At 37.9% G+C, this 17,899-nt stretch overlaps 1 protein-coding gene across 1 annotated transcript; it reads left to right on the top strand.

Annotated features, from left to right (window-relative positions):
• The first annotated feature begins 12,781 nt into the window (after positions 1 to 12,781).
• Positions 12,782 to 14,841, top strand: LOC117293279 (C2 calcium-dependent domain-containing protein 6-like). Its single transcript, XM_033775516.1, has 2 exons — positions 12,782 to 13,072; positions 13,708 to 14,841. The coding sequence occupies exons 1-2, from the start codon at positions 12,782 to 12,784 to the stop codon at positions 14,839 to 14,841; spliced, it is 1,425 nt and encodes a 474-aa protein (XP_033631407.1).
• The last annotated feature ends 3,058 nt before the right edge of the window (positions 14,842 to 17,899 follow it).

The following is a 17,899-nucleotide window of genomic DNA, read 5'->3' as shown; positions in this document are numbered from 1 at the left end:
TTAGCCATGGTACACACTCGAACTTGCTCCATTGTCTCGAGGCTGGTTCCAAATGGTCAACCACAGTAGTCAACCAATGTTCGACCAGCCTGGGCTCGAGTCAAAATAGTCAACCTTTAGTTAAACCATGGTACACACTCGAACTTGCTCTAGGGCTTCGACTACGGCTTGATTGCCTCTTCATCATGCATTGAGGTATAGAATGACCTAAGCAAAATCCTTAGCAACAATCACTCGTAGCTGTAGACACCAATTAGAAAATTGCTCACATATTTATTTATTTATTTTGTTTTATAAATCTATACAAAATGCACCGCATTCGCTCGTGTTTTTTATACATGTAATCCTTGCAAATTACCAAATATTTGTTGAATAGAATCTAGAGGTGTGGACAAGTCGTTATTGGTCCCACACGGTGACATGGTTGAGTTGTGGCGGTGCTCTCGCGAGATCACTGCTCTCGCGCAAACTGCTGGTTGCCCGACTTCGACTCCCCGTTGAATGAGATCGTAGTCGTGGGAGCAATAGTCTCGCAACAAAACCGCGGGGAGAGTCGGAACGCTACTTCGTGACAGGCATAGCAACTTGTCCACAAGTCTAAATAGAATCGCGTTATACAAGAAATGATAATACATATATATTTTTAGTAGTAGAGTTGCAGCTCAGTGTTTGGCAGATAATTTATAACGAAATATGGCAAATTGTTCCATTTAATATTCATGTAATTAATCATTTAACAGTACTACCAATATATTTTATTGATGACAAATGGTCTTTTTTTATTTGCACTAACACAATTATTGATTGCTTATAATAATGAATTGTCTTTCTATTATTTTTTAATATTGTATTATATGAAGTATATTGTATACAGGTGTAATTTCATATAGCTGATTATAAGCTCTAAAATTAGCTAAGCATAACAAAATTACGCCTACCAGAATGAGGTTACCAGCCAAACTACCGTGCACTAGTACAATTTGTGACAGGCAACCTGCTCAATTCTGCTTAGCAGAAAAGTGTTAAGCAATATTGTTTGCTTAAGCAGCTCTATGAAATTGGGCCCTGGTGTATTTAAGGTGTCTGATAATAACTAATGTAAGAGGGAAAGTAGCCATTGAAAATACAGTGTACTGATCAAGAAAGACTCTACAATACTCGACACACAGAAACATTGTAAAAAGCAATTTTAATTTAAAGGCAGTGGACACTATTGGTAATCACTCAAAATAATTATTAGCATAAAACCTCACTTGGTAACAAGTAATGGGGAGCTGTTGATAGTATACCTTGTGAGAAACGGCTCCTTCTAAAGTAATGTAGTTTTCGAGAAAAAAGTAATTTTCCTCGAATTTGATTTTGAGACCTCAGAATTAGATTTTGAGGTCTCGAAATCAAGCATCTGAAAGTACACAACTTTGTGTTACAAGGGTGTTTTTTATTTCATTCATATCTTGCAACTTTGACGACCAATTAGCTCAAACTTTTACATGTCTGTTATTTTATGCATTTATTGAGATTACACCAAGTGGGAAGACTGGTCTTTGACAATTACCAATAGTGTCCAGTGTCTTTAAGAAAATATATGTAAAAGGCATTGCGTTAAAAAGTAATAAGGATAAACTTTAAAACTTGTATACGTATTGTTATACCCAATTTCATGGCTCTGCTTTCACAGGATTTCACAGGTTAGCAGGGAATGTTGGCACATGTGTGTGCGTATTCCATATGTTACTAGGCATTCTTTGCTTACACAGCTAGCGCAGAAATTTAGTGCTTGCACAGTAAAGGCTGAGTCACACTGCAGCGATAACGAAACAGTCACTACGCAAAGAGAACACACTCTGTTGGTTGAATTGCTCCCACAGAATATGTCCACGCTTATTCAACCAATTGAGGGTGTGCATTTTTAACGCTTATGATTTCGTTCTCGTTATTGAGGCCTGTGTGACCAGGCCTTTAAAGGTGAATGGTGATCCTAAGAATTCAAAGACAAGCAAAGCCATGAAAGTTGGCCCTGGTTGCACATATAAGAAAAGTTAAGTTGTAGTCAAGTGTTGGTGTTTTGGCTTATGTGTTTTGTTGCGAAGCATAATTACATTTGGTAGCTTCCCTGGGTCGACCCAGGTCTTCCCCCCGGTACGCTCGAATAGCTTTGACGTCATTCCAGGGGCTCACCTGGGTCAGCTCCAAGTGCCCTGCTTGTGGATTAGGTCACTTGGGGGTGACCCGAGGTGCATGCCGTTACCATGAGAGGGCGAGTGTGATCATTCGATTAGCTCTTGTCAGGGGCTCACCCGAGTGAGCACCTTGGGGTCGACCCAGGGAAGCTAATCGAACGCACCCATTGTTTTGTTTTGTCTCCCCACATGTTTGTATTGTATCATTGAGCGTTGTTCAAGAGAAACATTTGCAATATTATCATTATATTGATTTTGTTTTGTCAGCACTTAACACCTCCAGTAAGTCGTGCCTTATTAATATTCAATTAATAATTGTTTTTATAATGTTATTACCTTAATTTTAACATCTAAGGACAGACTTTTAAATTAAGTCTAAATACCTGCTATACAAGAAGCCATTATTATTATTAAACACCCACAATTGAATGTTTCTCAACAATTAATTAATGCAAACTTTAATTGTAAAGACTGGACAAGGTTTTATCATTTTTTTAGTCGCAGAGTAGTTTTTAACAAAACATAATACAGAGACAAAGCATTGGGAAGATTTTAAACAGCATTGTTGCTATCAAATACCATAAAATTCCATGTGAACACAGGCTTTTTTGTCACATTCTGCCAAATTGTTTTTAGATGTTAAGGTACTGTTTTAACAACAACATCAACAATATATATTTATAGATTATGTAAACAACATAACTTTCAATCAAAATGATGGAAAACAAACAAAACCAAATAGTATAAATTTGGGTTTTTACCCATACATCGATGTGTATTAGCTTTGTATACTCAGCACTTCCCGAGTCTGTGAAAAATATCACAGACATTACTCGGGTGGGATTCGAACCCACGACCCAATTCTAGAGCAGTGTCTTACCGACTAGACTACCGAGGTTTGCCCAGTAGCTAGAGGCAGTTCGAATCCTATGTTTTGGCAGTAGGTGTCTGGGTAAAAACCAAAATAATATTCTTTATCCCCGATGCAAATTTAACATGTATTATAAAAACCAAATAGGTTATCATAGCTTAAGTTTGGATTCTAAGAGTTGATCACATTATTTATAATCATGTTCTTTAAGTAAAACAAGAGTGCGCTTTTTTAATATTATAGTGGAAATTTGCACAAAGGTTGAATAATAAAATAAGAGGCTAATTGCATTTTTATATAAGAAGTATATAAAGTATGTGTATGTAATTTTATTTTGTATGCTTTGCAACCCTTTAAAATGTGCTAAGATTGAAATATCATGAAGTGTGTAATTTTTATCCTAAATTGATTTGAGAAGTCTAACATGTGAAAAAGAAGACATGTAAAGCCAATACTTCATCTAAACCACTCAAATTCAAAATCAAAGTCCCAAGTCAAAATGGGTCACAGCATTTTGGGTCCAAATATTGCCATTCCAGCCTCTGTGTGATACAATTTATCAAGATTTATTTTGAGATAACCTGTGATATGTATATTCCCAAAAGAAAGCCTGTCAGACCGTGGAGGAATAAATTTATTCCTCCATGGTCAGACGGAGACACAAAACTGTCACTAAGTTTGTGTATATTATTTGAACAATTGCAAAAACATTTACAAGAACAGCAAACGGCAGTCGATAAGTTGTCAGACACTTAATATTTTGTGCAGATCACAATACGCGTACGTACACCTGTTGACAAAAGCCACGCTTTATGCAAATTCTGAAACTTTTGGTCATCAGCACTTTCCTCATGGGGGTGTTTGTCCTCCGTTTATTTTATTATCTTCTGTGTGAAGGTCCTTTTAGATGTATTTTTGTTATTTTTATGACAATTTCTTATTAACAAAAAAATAGTCGGTTTTGATAAGTAAAATCTAAAAGAAACAATAAAACGGAAATTAGTTATTTGGGGAAACTAAACAGCTAGGATTCACCACACACCCCTGCAGCGTAATGCAATCGTCCAAGAAGACACGTGGGTTGGGGCCCGGGGGGGAGGGTCACTGAGCAGACGACATTTACCGATATTTACCTGTATTTGGCACGCTCATGGATTTTTAACTCGTTTCCTTTGGGGAAAATGGACGATTTGGACCACAGTTTCCTTTGAATTATGTCGAAATGGAGGATTGTGAACACTCAAGAAGGGATATATTTATGTGGTAAGTGTTTGACGTCTATTTTTATGTCTCTTTTGATACTGAAAAAGGGGGGAAAAAACATTGCATTATTGACACCGGGAAATCACACTCGGCTCCAATTTGCCGAGCTTGCTTGTATTTTTGTCACTAATGTTTTAAGAAAAACACCACTGGTACTTGTTTGCTGTTAGATTGTACGTTATGTTTGGGGTTTTTATAAGAAGGGATTTATTATGTGGCAGTGGTAAGGGTTTGACAACTATTTTGTATGGTATTTTTAGATACCGTATAAGAAAAACACTGCATTGCCAATAAATTATTGTCACCGTTATTGTCACATGAAAATTTCACTCGGCTCCGAGGATAACGTGCACTTGGCCTGCTTGTATGTTTTGTCACTACAATAGTTGTGTTTTTAGAACGCACGTTAAGTCTCACTTATTCACTAGAAGGGATTTATTTATGTGGAAAGAGTCGACTGACATCTTATTTTTTGTAATTCTTTAGATACTGAAAAAAGGAGGGGAAAAAACATTGCATTTCCAATTATTGACCCACACACACGGGAAAATAATGACATTGGGCTCCGATAACGTACGTTTGGCGAGCTTGGTTGTATTTCGGTTTCTACACTGTTGTAGTCCGTGTTTAAAAACACCACCACCCTTCATTGTATGCATTGCCCTTAATTGGTCCTTTTATTAACATTTTTGCATTTGAATTGACCGCCAAACTCAATTGTTATGAAGTATGTGCCCGATTGACTGTGTTCCATTTTTCTGAATGCACCAACCTTAGTTCGGCGCTGACGTTCCACCACAATGCAAGCTGTATTTGAATATTTATCAGAGATAGACTAACGTTGTCATGACTGAGGGGGGGTTAATAATTACATTATCATGTGGTTCCTATTTAAGTTCACAGTGGCAAATACCTTTCCCTGCTAATGCATTTAAGTTTGTGAATAAATCGTATAAAGCAAGTTGTATCAGTATAGTGTACTTTGTGTGCACACGATAATATCGCCGTTTCACAGTGATGTCGCCCTCTGTTGTTGTCTTGTGCTGTATCTTCTCCTCGGTGTTACGGGCATTGAGCGGCGAGTCTGTCCTTTCTTGCGACACTTCTCAAGTTTGTTTGTGTTTTCTAATGATTCAGACATTTGTGTGACATGCCCAGTGTTAACAGTTGTGTCTAGCATTTGGGGATCAGATGCACTTGAATAATTTGGTTCACTATCAGAGTTGTTTCTTGAAAAGTTGCCTTTCACATTGTCGTTTGTTTCCCCTTTGCATTTATTCTGCAAAATTGGCAGTGCATTTAATTTATCATTCGGACTCGACATAGCACTTTTGGGAAACTCATTACTGCAAGTCATATCCAAATCTCCTGTCTGTGGTGAAAGACTTTGTTTGTTGTTGTTGCTGACTCCTGATATACTCGGCTCAGTGTCGGGCTTCACAGCTGCATTTGTTGTCTTCAGTGAACTCAATGAGATGTTGTCTTGCTCTTTTCTAAATCCCTCAGTCTTTGGATTCGATGATGTTGTCTGAACTTTGTCGCCTTTTCTATTCTCAAGTTCCGTCTGTGAGGGAATTGTGTTAACAGTAGGAGTAAACTAGTGACATTATTTTAAAGCAGCTGAGCTAGTAGCATTTGTTTATTTGATAATTTTTGTATATAAATATATATATATTTTTTTTTTTTTTTTTCAAACATAACTATATTTTTGTCATCATCTTTTTTTCTTCCAAAACAAGCCACAAGTAATTAATATAAAATATTTATCATCATATACCCCATCCCTCATCTAAAACCATTTTAGGCAAACCAAAGGATACCAGGGGCAAATTTTATAAAGCAGAAAATAGTGCTCTTCAATTTTATCTGCCAAGCAAAAATTGTGCGGGGCACTAGTCTTATCAATTTTGGCTAGTAACCTATTTTTGTTGAGCAATACTTTTCTGTGCTTAGAAAGTTCTTGTGCTTACAGGCTTTGTGAAATTGAGCCCTGGTCCCAATTTCATAAAGCCTGTAAGCGCACAAAAAAAAAAACGCGCTAAGCACATACAAGTGTTGCTTAACAGGAACTGGTTACCACCCAAGACTACATTAATCTTAACTCCTTGTGAAATCCACCAGGTATGTTTTTCCAAAACAATCTATAAAGAGGATGATATGAAACATATTAAATTATTGTAAGTTTTACCTTGCATGTTGGAGAACTGTTGTGTGGTATTAGATCTGGTAAAGAAGACTCATTCATTTGTGGGAATTCCTGGTCTTTCTTATCCCTTTCACAAGGCTTCAGTGATGAATATTCATGATCAATATTTGCATATTCTTCTTTAATTCCAAATTCTTTATGTGTCTGTTGAGCTCCTTTGAATGCGTCATTCTCCTGTTGCATGCTAGTGCGACTTGTGGATGAGTTTTCATTTGAAGTATGAGAGTTATCAAGATTCTCATTGGCTACAACTGTTTTCTCATCGGCCACCACTGTTTTCTCATCGGCCACCACTGTTTTCTCATCGGCCACAACTGTTTTCTCATCGGCCACAACTGTTTTCTCATCGGCCACTGTTTTCTCATTGGCGGCCACAACTTTTTTCTCATCGGCCACAACTTTGTTCTCATCGGCCACAACTGTTTTCTCATTGGCCACAACTGTTTTCTCATTGGCCACAACTGTTTTCTCATTGGCCACAACTGTTTTCTCATTGGCCACAACTGTTGTTCCTTTGGAGTGTACATCGATAACGGTATTCGTACTGGTTCCTGTGGTTTGTTCATCAATAGATACGTCTTTAGAAGTTATAGTATTTAATGAAGAGTACGACTCCGTAATATGATAATCGTTGTACATGTCACTAGTTTTCGTGCTGATGTCTGACATTTTCTGTTTGTGATCTTGTCCGTCTTCAATCACCGACGCCTTCGTGATGCTCGACTGACATTGTGAGTCTTTGATGTCGAGTTCTCCATTCTCAATATCCTTCTGTTTCTGGCTGTTCACATCAGGATGGTTTCCATTATCATTGTTAGTGACAACCAGTTCATCTTCACCGATTAGAGACGTGGCATTGGGGAAAACCGGGCAGATTTTCTGCTCTGCGTTTCTTTTTTTCTCAGTTGGTTTGACCCGCGGGGGTTTGAGAACGATTCTCAATTTCCATTGATCCCCTCCTACAGATGTACTAGTTGTTCTACTTCCTTTGCTTGTCTCAATCGCAGGTAATTTATCCTTCTTCTGATCTCTCTCAGTACAGTTGTTTTCTTCATAATCCAGCTGATTTACAGTAGTTTTTGATGATGACATACATCTGTGTACGCCATTTGTCTTGTCGCATTTTGAAGTTTCACACGTTGTCTTCTTTAATGCTGATGCATGTTTTACTTTTCGATGGCGCTTCTTCACTGTTGGTATTATTGCAGTCTCATACTTTGAACCCATACAGTCAGATTCACTTTTTGAAGCATTTTTAGTTGTTTTGTGTTTCGACCTGCTTTTCCTTTTACAAGCTTTGTCAGTGTCTGCTTCCTTTGGTGGACAATTTGCGTAAGACGCTTTCTCGTCAATGCGTTTGTGTTTTTCCCTTTGATGTTTATGAGCTTTTTTCCTTGTCTTTCGTTTGAGTTCATTGTCAATCATTTCCATGTTCGGGCCCTTTGTTGATTCTTTATGTCTGTGCTTTTTATGTTTTCGATGTTTTGCTGTATTTAGTGGTGACAATGACCGTCTAGCTTGCTTGTCTCCTCTGCGTTTGCTTTCTGCCTTCTTTAGGAGGTAGTCACCATTTTGTTTCTTATCTGATTTCAAGTCTCCCTCTTCCATTGACGTATTTAAGATACTTGGGTTAGCGTGTGGAACATCCTCAACTTTTCTTAAGAACTCTTCAACATCCTCAGCGCAACTCATCAAGTTGAATTTCTTCCAAGGGGGAAATAGATGACAGAGGAGGTTCCACATTTTCGTTTCTGGGATACAGTCAAGAGAACCCAGATCAAGGGTGTCATCAAACCGAATAATTGGCTCAAGTGTTCTTCGGCATCGTTGGCTTGTGTTGTCAGGTTGTTTGCAAGCAAGTGACGTTTTTCGAAGAAGTTTCTGATGTTCGTACTTTTCTTCTAATTGTCTGATGTTTTCATCTTTGTTTTGGGGGAGTGGGACTTTTTCTGCCTTTGTGTCGGTGAGCGTTTCATGCGTGCCACTTGAACTGAACTTTGGAACACGTCTCACTTGGTGGGCGTTTTTTGCAACTGTGCCATTGCCTGGCATGTTTGGTCTTTTCGGTGAACTAATAGCTTGCGAAATATCAGTTCTGTTCCCCGATGACGAAGACCTTAGCTGCTGTTCCTTCCCTTTCCTCCGAATATCAGCGTCAATGATGAAATCAGAGAGTAGGTCAGGTAAAGGATTTTGTTGTAGTTTTTGGTTCCTCGCCACTTCCTCGTAAAGATCGTCCATGCCTTGTGGGTCGTTTGATAAAAGCTGTTGCATGAAGCGGTTCTCAATGAACCGATCAAGGTTCATCATGGTGTAATTAAAATGCTTCATCATTTTACAGAGTGTTGAGTTCCCTGGACGGTCAGAAACCTGTGTCAGTTTGGGTTTTACAGATGAAAGAACCGGATACAACCTTCTGTTAAGTATTGGCACCAACGCAGTGCCGACAATGTTTCTTTCCAAGTTTATTGTTCTCTTTGATTTGGGTGTGGTCTCCGTATTGGTCTTCAACTGGTGCCCGTCTTGCCTAGAAACTGGAGAAGTGATGGAACCCACTTTTGGAGCCTGTCTTCGTTCCAAGTTTGTTGTTGGAACCTTCGTTTTGGGTGTGGTCTCCCTTGAAAACAACTGCTGCTGTGACATCTCGGTCTTCAACTGGTGCCCATCTTGCCTAGAAACTGGAGAAGTAATGAAATCTCTTTTTATGTCCTGTCTTTGTTCCATGTTTGTTGGAACCTTTGATTTCCGTGTGGTCTCCCTTGAAAACAACTGCTGTAATATATTGGTCTTCAACTGGTGCTCATCTTGTCTAGAAACTGGAGAAGTGATGAAACCACCTTTTAGGGACTGTCTTTGCTCTAAGTTTGTTGTTGGAACCTTCGATTTGGGTGTGGTCTCCGTTGAAAATAACTTGTGCTGTGACATCTCGGTCTTCATCTGGTGCCCATCTTGCCTAAAAACCGGAGAAGTGGTGAAACCCTCTGTGTGAGCCTGTAGTTCTGGTTTAGAAGACGGCGATACGATGGTTGTATTTTGTACCTTTTGGTTCGTTGGAGTGGATGGGTTCGTTGGGGTGGAGGGGTTCTTTGGGGTGGAGGGGTTGGGGTTTATACCCAAAGGAACAATGTTGTAACTCGGCCATCCATATTGAGTCCTCTCTGCGATTGTCATTGTATTCCAACGGTGATAAAGAAGCCCCGTGATTTGTTGATCATTTGCTTTGGGAATCATCCCCCTCAGAAACATCGAGTATTTGCTAGAAAAGACGAAAATATAACGAAAGAAAGATTGCTTATTGTTTTAGCTTTGTTTTTGTATAGTGACTATTTACGATGATCAAGTTCTTTTTTAAACTCTAAAACTCCTCCAAATTTATACTTCAAAGAATTTCTTTGTATAATTAAAATTTGTCAAAGACCAATATTCTCACTTGCTCTGTGAACATTTTGGGCTCAATTGGTCTTTGAAGTTGAAAGAGAATAGAAAAAACACCTTTGCTCCACACAAGTGTAATATTATAAAAACGTTTCAGCTGAATTATTTTCGTTTCAGCTGAATTATTTTCGTATTTGAGTGTGAAAATACCTATTTAAAAAACCTATATGTTACTTCAGAGGGAACCGTTTCTCACAATGTTTTATAACATCCACATCTCTCCATTACTCGTTACCAGGTACGTTTTATGCCAACAAAATTTTTTGGGACAGTGTCCAGTGCTTTTACTGGACTAATAATATACAACGTTTACCTTGCCCACTTGGTGTACGCCTCGACAGCAGAAATTATTGCAGGATTTGTCGATGATTTTACATCTAATGCTTGTTGTTTGACTGCATTATTATGAAGAGGTGTCGTCACTGTCGAAGTAGCGAAGTTTGCCTTTTCTCCATGGATAATGTTTCTTATGGATGATAGTATTAAGTTCTGTTGAATCTGTTGCTGTGGTGATAGGACGATTATTGTCCTCTTACTTGATGTTGTTGCCGTTTCTTGTTTCCTCATCTGTATTCCCACATATGAGGATGACGTGGGTGAAGCTAATGGCGTCTGTGTGTGGCTGTTGTTAAGACAATCAGTGATTGGCGAAAATTTCTCGATCGTGCATTTTGCCTGTCTGGATGTTGGTGGACAAACCACAACACATTTAGAAGAAACACATGCTGTAGATGAAACGCCTGCTTTACAACTCTGTAACGAATCTTGAGAAGTTTGTCTATGTGGCTTTGAAGACACCTCTATTTGAGAAACGGGTGTCTTTCCCTGATGAGATTTCACAACCATTTCTGACTCGCTCGTTGGGCGGGGAGAATTTTTAGCGATTTTTGTACAAGGGGAAGTTCTCGCACATGAGCTTTGCTGGTGGAGCAAAGATGGCGTCTTGTCACAACAATTCAAGTGTATTTCTTTGCTCGAAGTCCCTGGTGTTTCCGAACTGATTGTATCAGAGCTCATCTTGATTGCAGCAATGTTACCCAGAACTTTGGTCTTACACGAAGATGACAACTTATCCTTAACAGCCGAAAGACCAGGAAGATTTTTGACGGTTTTCATTGTCTCAGTTGTGTTCAAAATGGTCGATGTATTTTGTTGCATCTTTTTGTCACAAGCTGCCATTTCTCTGACGGGTGTGACGTTATCGTCCTCACTAGGTTGGTGAATGGTCGCCTCTTTGTAGACATTGCCTGTAGCCCTCTCTGGTTGCAACTCAAGAGGTACATTTAAGACACATTTATCGGCAGCACTAGAAGAGGTAAATACAAGGTTACTCGTCATACTGTGCTGGTCTCTTTTCCTGCTTGTTGATTCCTTGATGCCTTATAGCTTGTGTAGGTGTGACAAGAGCAGAGTTGGAAAAGCTGAGTTTGTTTCAAGCGTTTTCAAATTTAAACCTTTTCGGTGTTAGGACAACTGGAAAAAAAATTCGTTACAAGAAGTGTCAAAGACTCAATGTTATCTTATTCATACTATGAAATTTGCATCAGATATGATGCGATCAAATAAATGTTTATTACTTCAATTGTTTTTCGAGCAGAATATATGAAGGTTATTTTAAATTTGTTCACAGCTCGGATTGACGCTGTCTCGGCACTGCATGGAGGATGAAGGATTTAGGCTACATTGCTTGGATCTCAGGTAGGCCTATATGGTTACAACTTTCTCACTAATGCAATTAACAATTTTTCCGTTTTGGATGATCCCATGTGCTCACAAGTCAATAATCATGATAATACTAGTAAACATATTTCAGACTGTAAAGAGAAAAAAAAATAATACAAAGGTAGCCTTTTTCGGCAAATGGGACTTTTTTATTTCTGTTGCGCAAGTGATGTGCCTTCTTCCATCAAGAAGACCTGAAAATACTTAGAAGTCTCGCATCTCTTTAGTAATAATGGAAATAATTCATTGACTCTTGAACTTTCGTCTTCTGCTCAAGTTGAACTGGGGAGGCCCAGCGCCAATTCTCCCTCAAAATAAAAACAGCCCTACACCAATGTAATTTTCTAAACGTCCGAGTATCAATCTTGAAAAATTCCCCTACACTTCTCGGCAAACAGGTCTCCTCTGTTTGCTGCGTGATTTGGCCTTCTTCCATCAAGAAGACCGTAGGTTTGACACAACTAAACAATTAGTTCGAGTTTTTCTTTTTTTGAGCTACACAAACATGTTGGTTAATCCAGAAAATTGTAACTGAACACGAGTCCAAATATTATATGGAAAAACTTAAAAAATAAACTAGTGCTACAGAAAGGTTTGCGGTAAACACCCATGTAATGATAATCTTTAAATGAGTTGGGGCTCTGGTTTGAAATTTAGAAGTTTTTGATTTTCAAGAAAACTAAGTAAAAATCACAAAATATTTCGCTTTAGGAAGAGCTCAAACATTTTGTTTCAACCTACCTTTTCCTGTGTACGTTCTGGGCATTTGAAGCTTGCATATACAGAGAACTTCAAGGTTGTCGGATGTCTTCATGTCCTGCAAGCAATCCCATCACAATGATCCTTTTGTCAATGTAGTCTACATAATTATTTATGAATTTCATGTTGAAGTCAAAACCCGCGAAATTCTGTTTCGCGGGTGTTTTATAATAATTTCGAACGCACGGACGCGTCCGCGTTCAAACGCAACGCTCACGCGGGTGCGAAAGTTTTTGAAAAAGTAGTGACGAAATGTTAACATTCAGCATGATTCGTATCATTTGAACTTGTAACTGTTGAACCTTTTAAAAGACTGTCAATTTGCGAGATAACTTAACCACAATAATGTCGAGTGACGAGAGTTTCGATTTCATTGAGGAGGACGATAGTTCAGCCGAGTACGTAGCGGCCCTTCCAAGCGCAGTGCTTAGCGTCCATACAAAACTACTGAAAAACTTGGACAATAACCTCATTGAATCAACCGATGACCCTGAGCTCTACATACGAATTAAGGTTGGGTCTTTCATCAAGTCGACTGCCACTGTCATAGTTGAGAAAGATGAGAAAATAGTACTGGATGATCTCAAACACTTCTCCATTAAAGTGTCGAGGAAACGTTCCGACCCGTCAAATGAGGTAAATAATTAATATATAAGTTGCTTGATACGAAATAAACTTCCATCCAAACTACATGGATGATGTAGCATAGTCGATACTAAACATGCTACTAAACGAGTTTTTGTAATCAAGAAAACAGTGATGGAAAATGTACTTATGTCATAAGAAATATACCATTTATTAACAAAGGCTCAACCCATATTTTGCAAAGGGGTATATGGTGAAGTCACTTTTTCGAATCATTTGAATCTCCATTAGGGAAATTAACATGGGCTGAAAAGGAGTTTATTCAGAAGAGGGCGCTATCACTTTCAGAATATTATTTGTACACAGTTCTCCGTATGGTGAGGGGTGTGGGGGGGGGGCATAATCTCCTATCGCATCGCCGTTTTTGTTTACTAGAGACGCCATCATGGGATGTCTTTTGACAATTTTTATTAATATAATGGGAACGATTTCACACAGCACTGATTCGTCAGAGAATGAGTTATCAGTATTACCATGGTGATTTATATTTTGACATACTTTGCTAAGCGATTAAGATCTATTTGCAGTTAGGATAAGGCAAATTTTAGCTCTTGAAATCGGCTCCGGCTGATGACAATGTTCAGCTCAAGTCATATTAATATTATTCACATTTACTTCCCCCACAGGTTCGTTTTGACTTAGTCCTCGTGGAGAGCCCTCATGTGCATAGAATCGTTGGCCACAAAGACATGCATCTGTATGACATCATTAAGAGTTTGTATGTGGCTGGATCACACGACCTTCAGTACAGACATAAAACCATTGCTGTACTTGATCTCGAGATGTGCTTCACTTATGGCATATTCGGGTACGGTTGCTGTCATCAGCTTAAAAACAGACAAAAGAAGATTTCAGACATTGTCAGTCACTCACTTCTCCTTCGAGTTGAACCGCCTGACAACAGATGCCAGCCCAATGCCGGCCATGTGATGACATCAATGCCTATTGGTCATCCTGACTTCATCAACTTCACCGTCAAGAGTGATCTTGGGTCGTCCACTACCTCTGCATCAAATACTCCTGGTGTTTTCAGTGGTTTGAAGATGCAGGAACCCGTAGTTCTGACTCGTACTATGAGAAAGAGATTGAACCGGATCCAGACGGATTTTTCCCAGCTTGGGAACCGCGTGCAACGGAAGAGATTCCTCGAGAGGCTCATTCTCCAGAACATTCACGATCACCAAGCCTTGGATACTGACTCAACCGCCCCCAACGACAGAGACACTCGGCCAGAATCATCAGCAGGACCCGGACGGATTGGTGAAAAAAATGAAGACAAGGTTCGCGGGAATGATGAAACGTATGGTACTGACAGCGACTATGCTGAGTCAGCCACTGACCTGAATGAATTGATGAACGCCATGTTGATGAATGCGCCTGGTCTTGTAAGCAGAGGCACAGCCCGACCCAGACAACCCTCTCTACTAAGCATTGGAGAGGAAAACTCAGATACAGATCTCACAGGTGCCGAACTGACAAATCCAACAGTTAGTGCCACAGCCACCATAAGTAGTGCACAAGAATCATCAGCAGCCGAACCAAGAGAAAGAAGAAGAAGTACACTCACAGAACTACCAGGGATGCTGATCCGATCCGTTGCCAACCGGATTAATTCATGGAAGTCGAACCGTAACCGGCCCAATGTGCGAGAGACACCAGTGGTCATAGCAGAGGGACAACCGTCCCCACAGCCGACTGACTGGAGCTCGTTCTCCATGGCAAGATTCAGAAATCGGATGGCTAAACATGACGCTGACTGAGAATGACATTTCATTTTTGTTTTATTGAATTCTAACTTCAAAATTCAATAAACGCTTTCTCCTCGGGTTAAATATGTCCTCTAAAAGAAGAAGCATATTTTAAATTAATAAAAAGGGAATATAATTAGATTATATTTAAAGGCATCGATGGTTGGACTTCTTGTTGGCAATACTTGTTCTCATCACTATTACAAGTCACTTGCGGAATGTGCATATCAAAGATATTACAGTGTATGCCATTTAAATGAGATGGTAATTTTGTTGTATTTAAGGCAGTGGACACTATTGGTAATTACTCAAAATAATTATTAGCATAAAACCTTTCTTGGTGACAAGTAATAGGGAGAGGTTGATGGTATAAAGCATTGTGAGAAACGGCACCCTCTGAAGTGCCATAGTTTCCGAGAAAAAAGTAATTTTCCACGAATTTGATTTCGAGACCTCAGATTTAGAACTTGAGGTCTCGAAACAACCATCTAAACTCACACACCTTCGTGTGACAAGGTTATTAAATTTCTTTGTTTCCCTGATGACCGATCGAGCTCAAATTGTCAGAGGTTTGTTATTTTATGTATATGTTGAGACACACCAAGTGAGAAGACTGGTCTTTGACAATTACCAACAGTGTCCACTGCCTTTAAATACAGCGTATCTTTGGGGTTTTTTACTTTTCGTTTGTTTTAAACATATAAATGTAGATAATATAAATGAAGAATAATCCCTGATAGGAATACACAATCTAAGAAGCGTTACGGTAACGCTTCTCAGATTCAAATTGTGTGGTATAAACAACTTTTAGCTTTTTACAAAACAACCTTACCTCGAAGTAAAATGTAACGGTATCATATAACCAAATGTTTTTACTGCATAACTTTTAAGAGTGATTACCGAACGTATACATTACATAATTTTGCTCCTATAAAATAAACAATCGCTCTTCGTTTTTCTGATTGATTTATGTTTTAATTCTTACTCACTCTGAACTGTATGTAATAACACACAGTTTCCCCTTTAAATTTACAGAAGTGATTATAAAATCTATCCGTATACAAATGTATTGTGTGAACTAAATATACACTACTTGAAAATATATAAGCCAAGGTGTGAAAGAGTAATCACAATTATTTGTATGGGCCTATAAAATGCATGAACATATACACTGTGCTTTTACTATGTGGAAACAAGAATAACCATAATCCCTAAACAAAAAGTTGCAGTTTGTACAATAAATTTCAGAAAACATGATTCTGGTAAAAAAGTTAAAATTGAAAATATTGAGCCAATGTCAAAGGAATATTACAGATTCGAATATTGCTAACAAAACAGTTGCTGGCAGTGTAAGCACTTTATGTAATCCACCATATAAACTGACAACAAATGTCTTTAAAAAAAACGCTCACTGAGCGATAAACTCCAAACAGGAAACAAGTTTTATTTATTCCTCATCAAATATGGCATTTCAGACATAATTTTTTCAAGGGATGTTTTCTACCATCATCATCGTGTAGACCGTGTATTTGTATGTAAATCTGTGATCTTAGACGAGGTTTTTTCATAACAGTTCTGTAATGTTCCTTTAACTCAAGAATTGAAATGTGAAATTAAAGTTGAAGATTGTACTCGTACATTATAAATGCAGTTTCATTCATTCTAAACTCTGGTATCTATAATGCCCATTCGATATTTAAAAGGTGAAGGGAGCAATGCATGTAATAACACCAAAAAGTTAAACGCGTTACATTCTGATTTGTAAATTTTTTGCAGCGATTTTCTATTAATACAAGACATTTCTCAAAAAATACCACTCGAACCGTTTCGTATATACATAATAATTTGTACACTAAATATATGTAATTTAATATTTGATTGCGAAACTAAAGAGGAAGCATTAAATGTAACATACTTAGATATAATATTGTCAATAAATCCTAGAAAATACACTTTAATTATACTTTCCAAAGTTCATATGAAAGTACCGTTTTGCACATACAATTATGATTATCAAGTATAGTGTACACAGCGTGATATTCCATTATACATGGCAGCATTTGTCTTCGCAGAATTCAAGAAAGTAAAACACGAAACTTATTTGCTGCAAATGTTAGCAAAAACCATCGAATATTTCATATGTTTTGCAAGACGGAACATATTTAGCAAAGACCATCGGATTTCATTCAGTAACACAAATTGTTACGTATGCCATATACATGACAATTGTTCAGTACAAAATGAACCTCATCAAAAGATTTCACGACATGAATATTTATCATGTTTTGCAAGATGGTATACATATTTAGCAAAGACCATCGCATTGTTACTTAAACATTGTTACAGATACTGTACGACAATGGCTCAATTAACCTCAGTTCAGAAATTGTCAAATTGTATATTAAATATGTTTTGCAAGATGGAACATTATATATAAAGTAGCTGCTATAAAATGGAAACTATATTTTATTACTGTATAAATCCTATCTGTAGTCCTACTTGTTTTTATAAGCACGAAGCTTCTAATAAAATGTTTTTTAAAGGCAAAGTAAACCTTTTGTTTTTGAGCCATTTGATTGTTTTTAATGCCATCTGAACATGTCAATTCAAAAGGTGGTCTTGTTTTTAAGATATCGCCGAAAATCCGGAGCAATATAATGTCCACGCTATAGGAAAAATAAGCCCCAAAAATATGAATTCACAATCTGAGAAGCTTTACGGAAATGTTTGGGGCACACAAAATTGTAACCTTTTTATATAACCACATTACTTCGAAGTGAAATGCTTCTGAAAATGCTTTATACTATCAAACGCTGCTGTATAGGCTTATAACCAAAGGTTTTTATTGCCATTATTTTAATAGTGACTACCAAACTATACCTTTCCTTCAAACTCTAAAATCATTGACTTTGTTTTAACAAATAATAACACTATACACCACGTGCAGTAAAGAAACTAATAATTAACGCATGTGTGTAAACATACCTTGGCCAAAATATTGTGGCAACTGATTTAAGAAAACATTGATAAACCGTTTAAACAAAGTTCTGAAATAAAAAACACTATTTGA

Source organism: Asterias rubens, chromosome 8 (genome assembly GCF_902459465.1).
Source record: "Asterias rubens chromosome 8, eAstRub1.3, whole genome shotgun sequence".
Classification (NCBI taxonomy): Eukaryota; Metazoa; Echinodermata; class Asteroidea; order Forcipulatida; family Asteriidae; genus Asterias; species Asterias rubens.
This window is presented reverse-complemented; position numbering and strand designations above follow the sequence as displayed.

Coding starts and splice junctions, on each gene's coding strand:
- LOC117293279 (XM_033775516.1), top strand. CDS start 12,782: ATGTCGAGTGACGAGAGTTTCGATTTCATTGAGGAGGACGATAGTTCA. Junction 13,073..13,707: donor GTTCCGACCCGTCAAATGAG/GTAAATAATTAA, acceptor CTTCCCCCACAG/GTTCGTTTTGACTTAGTCCT.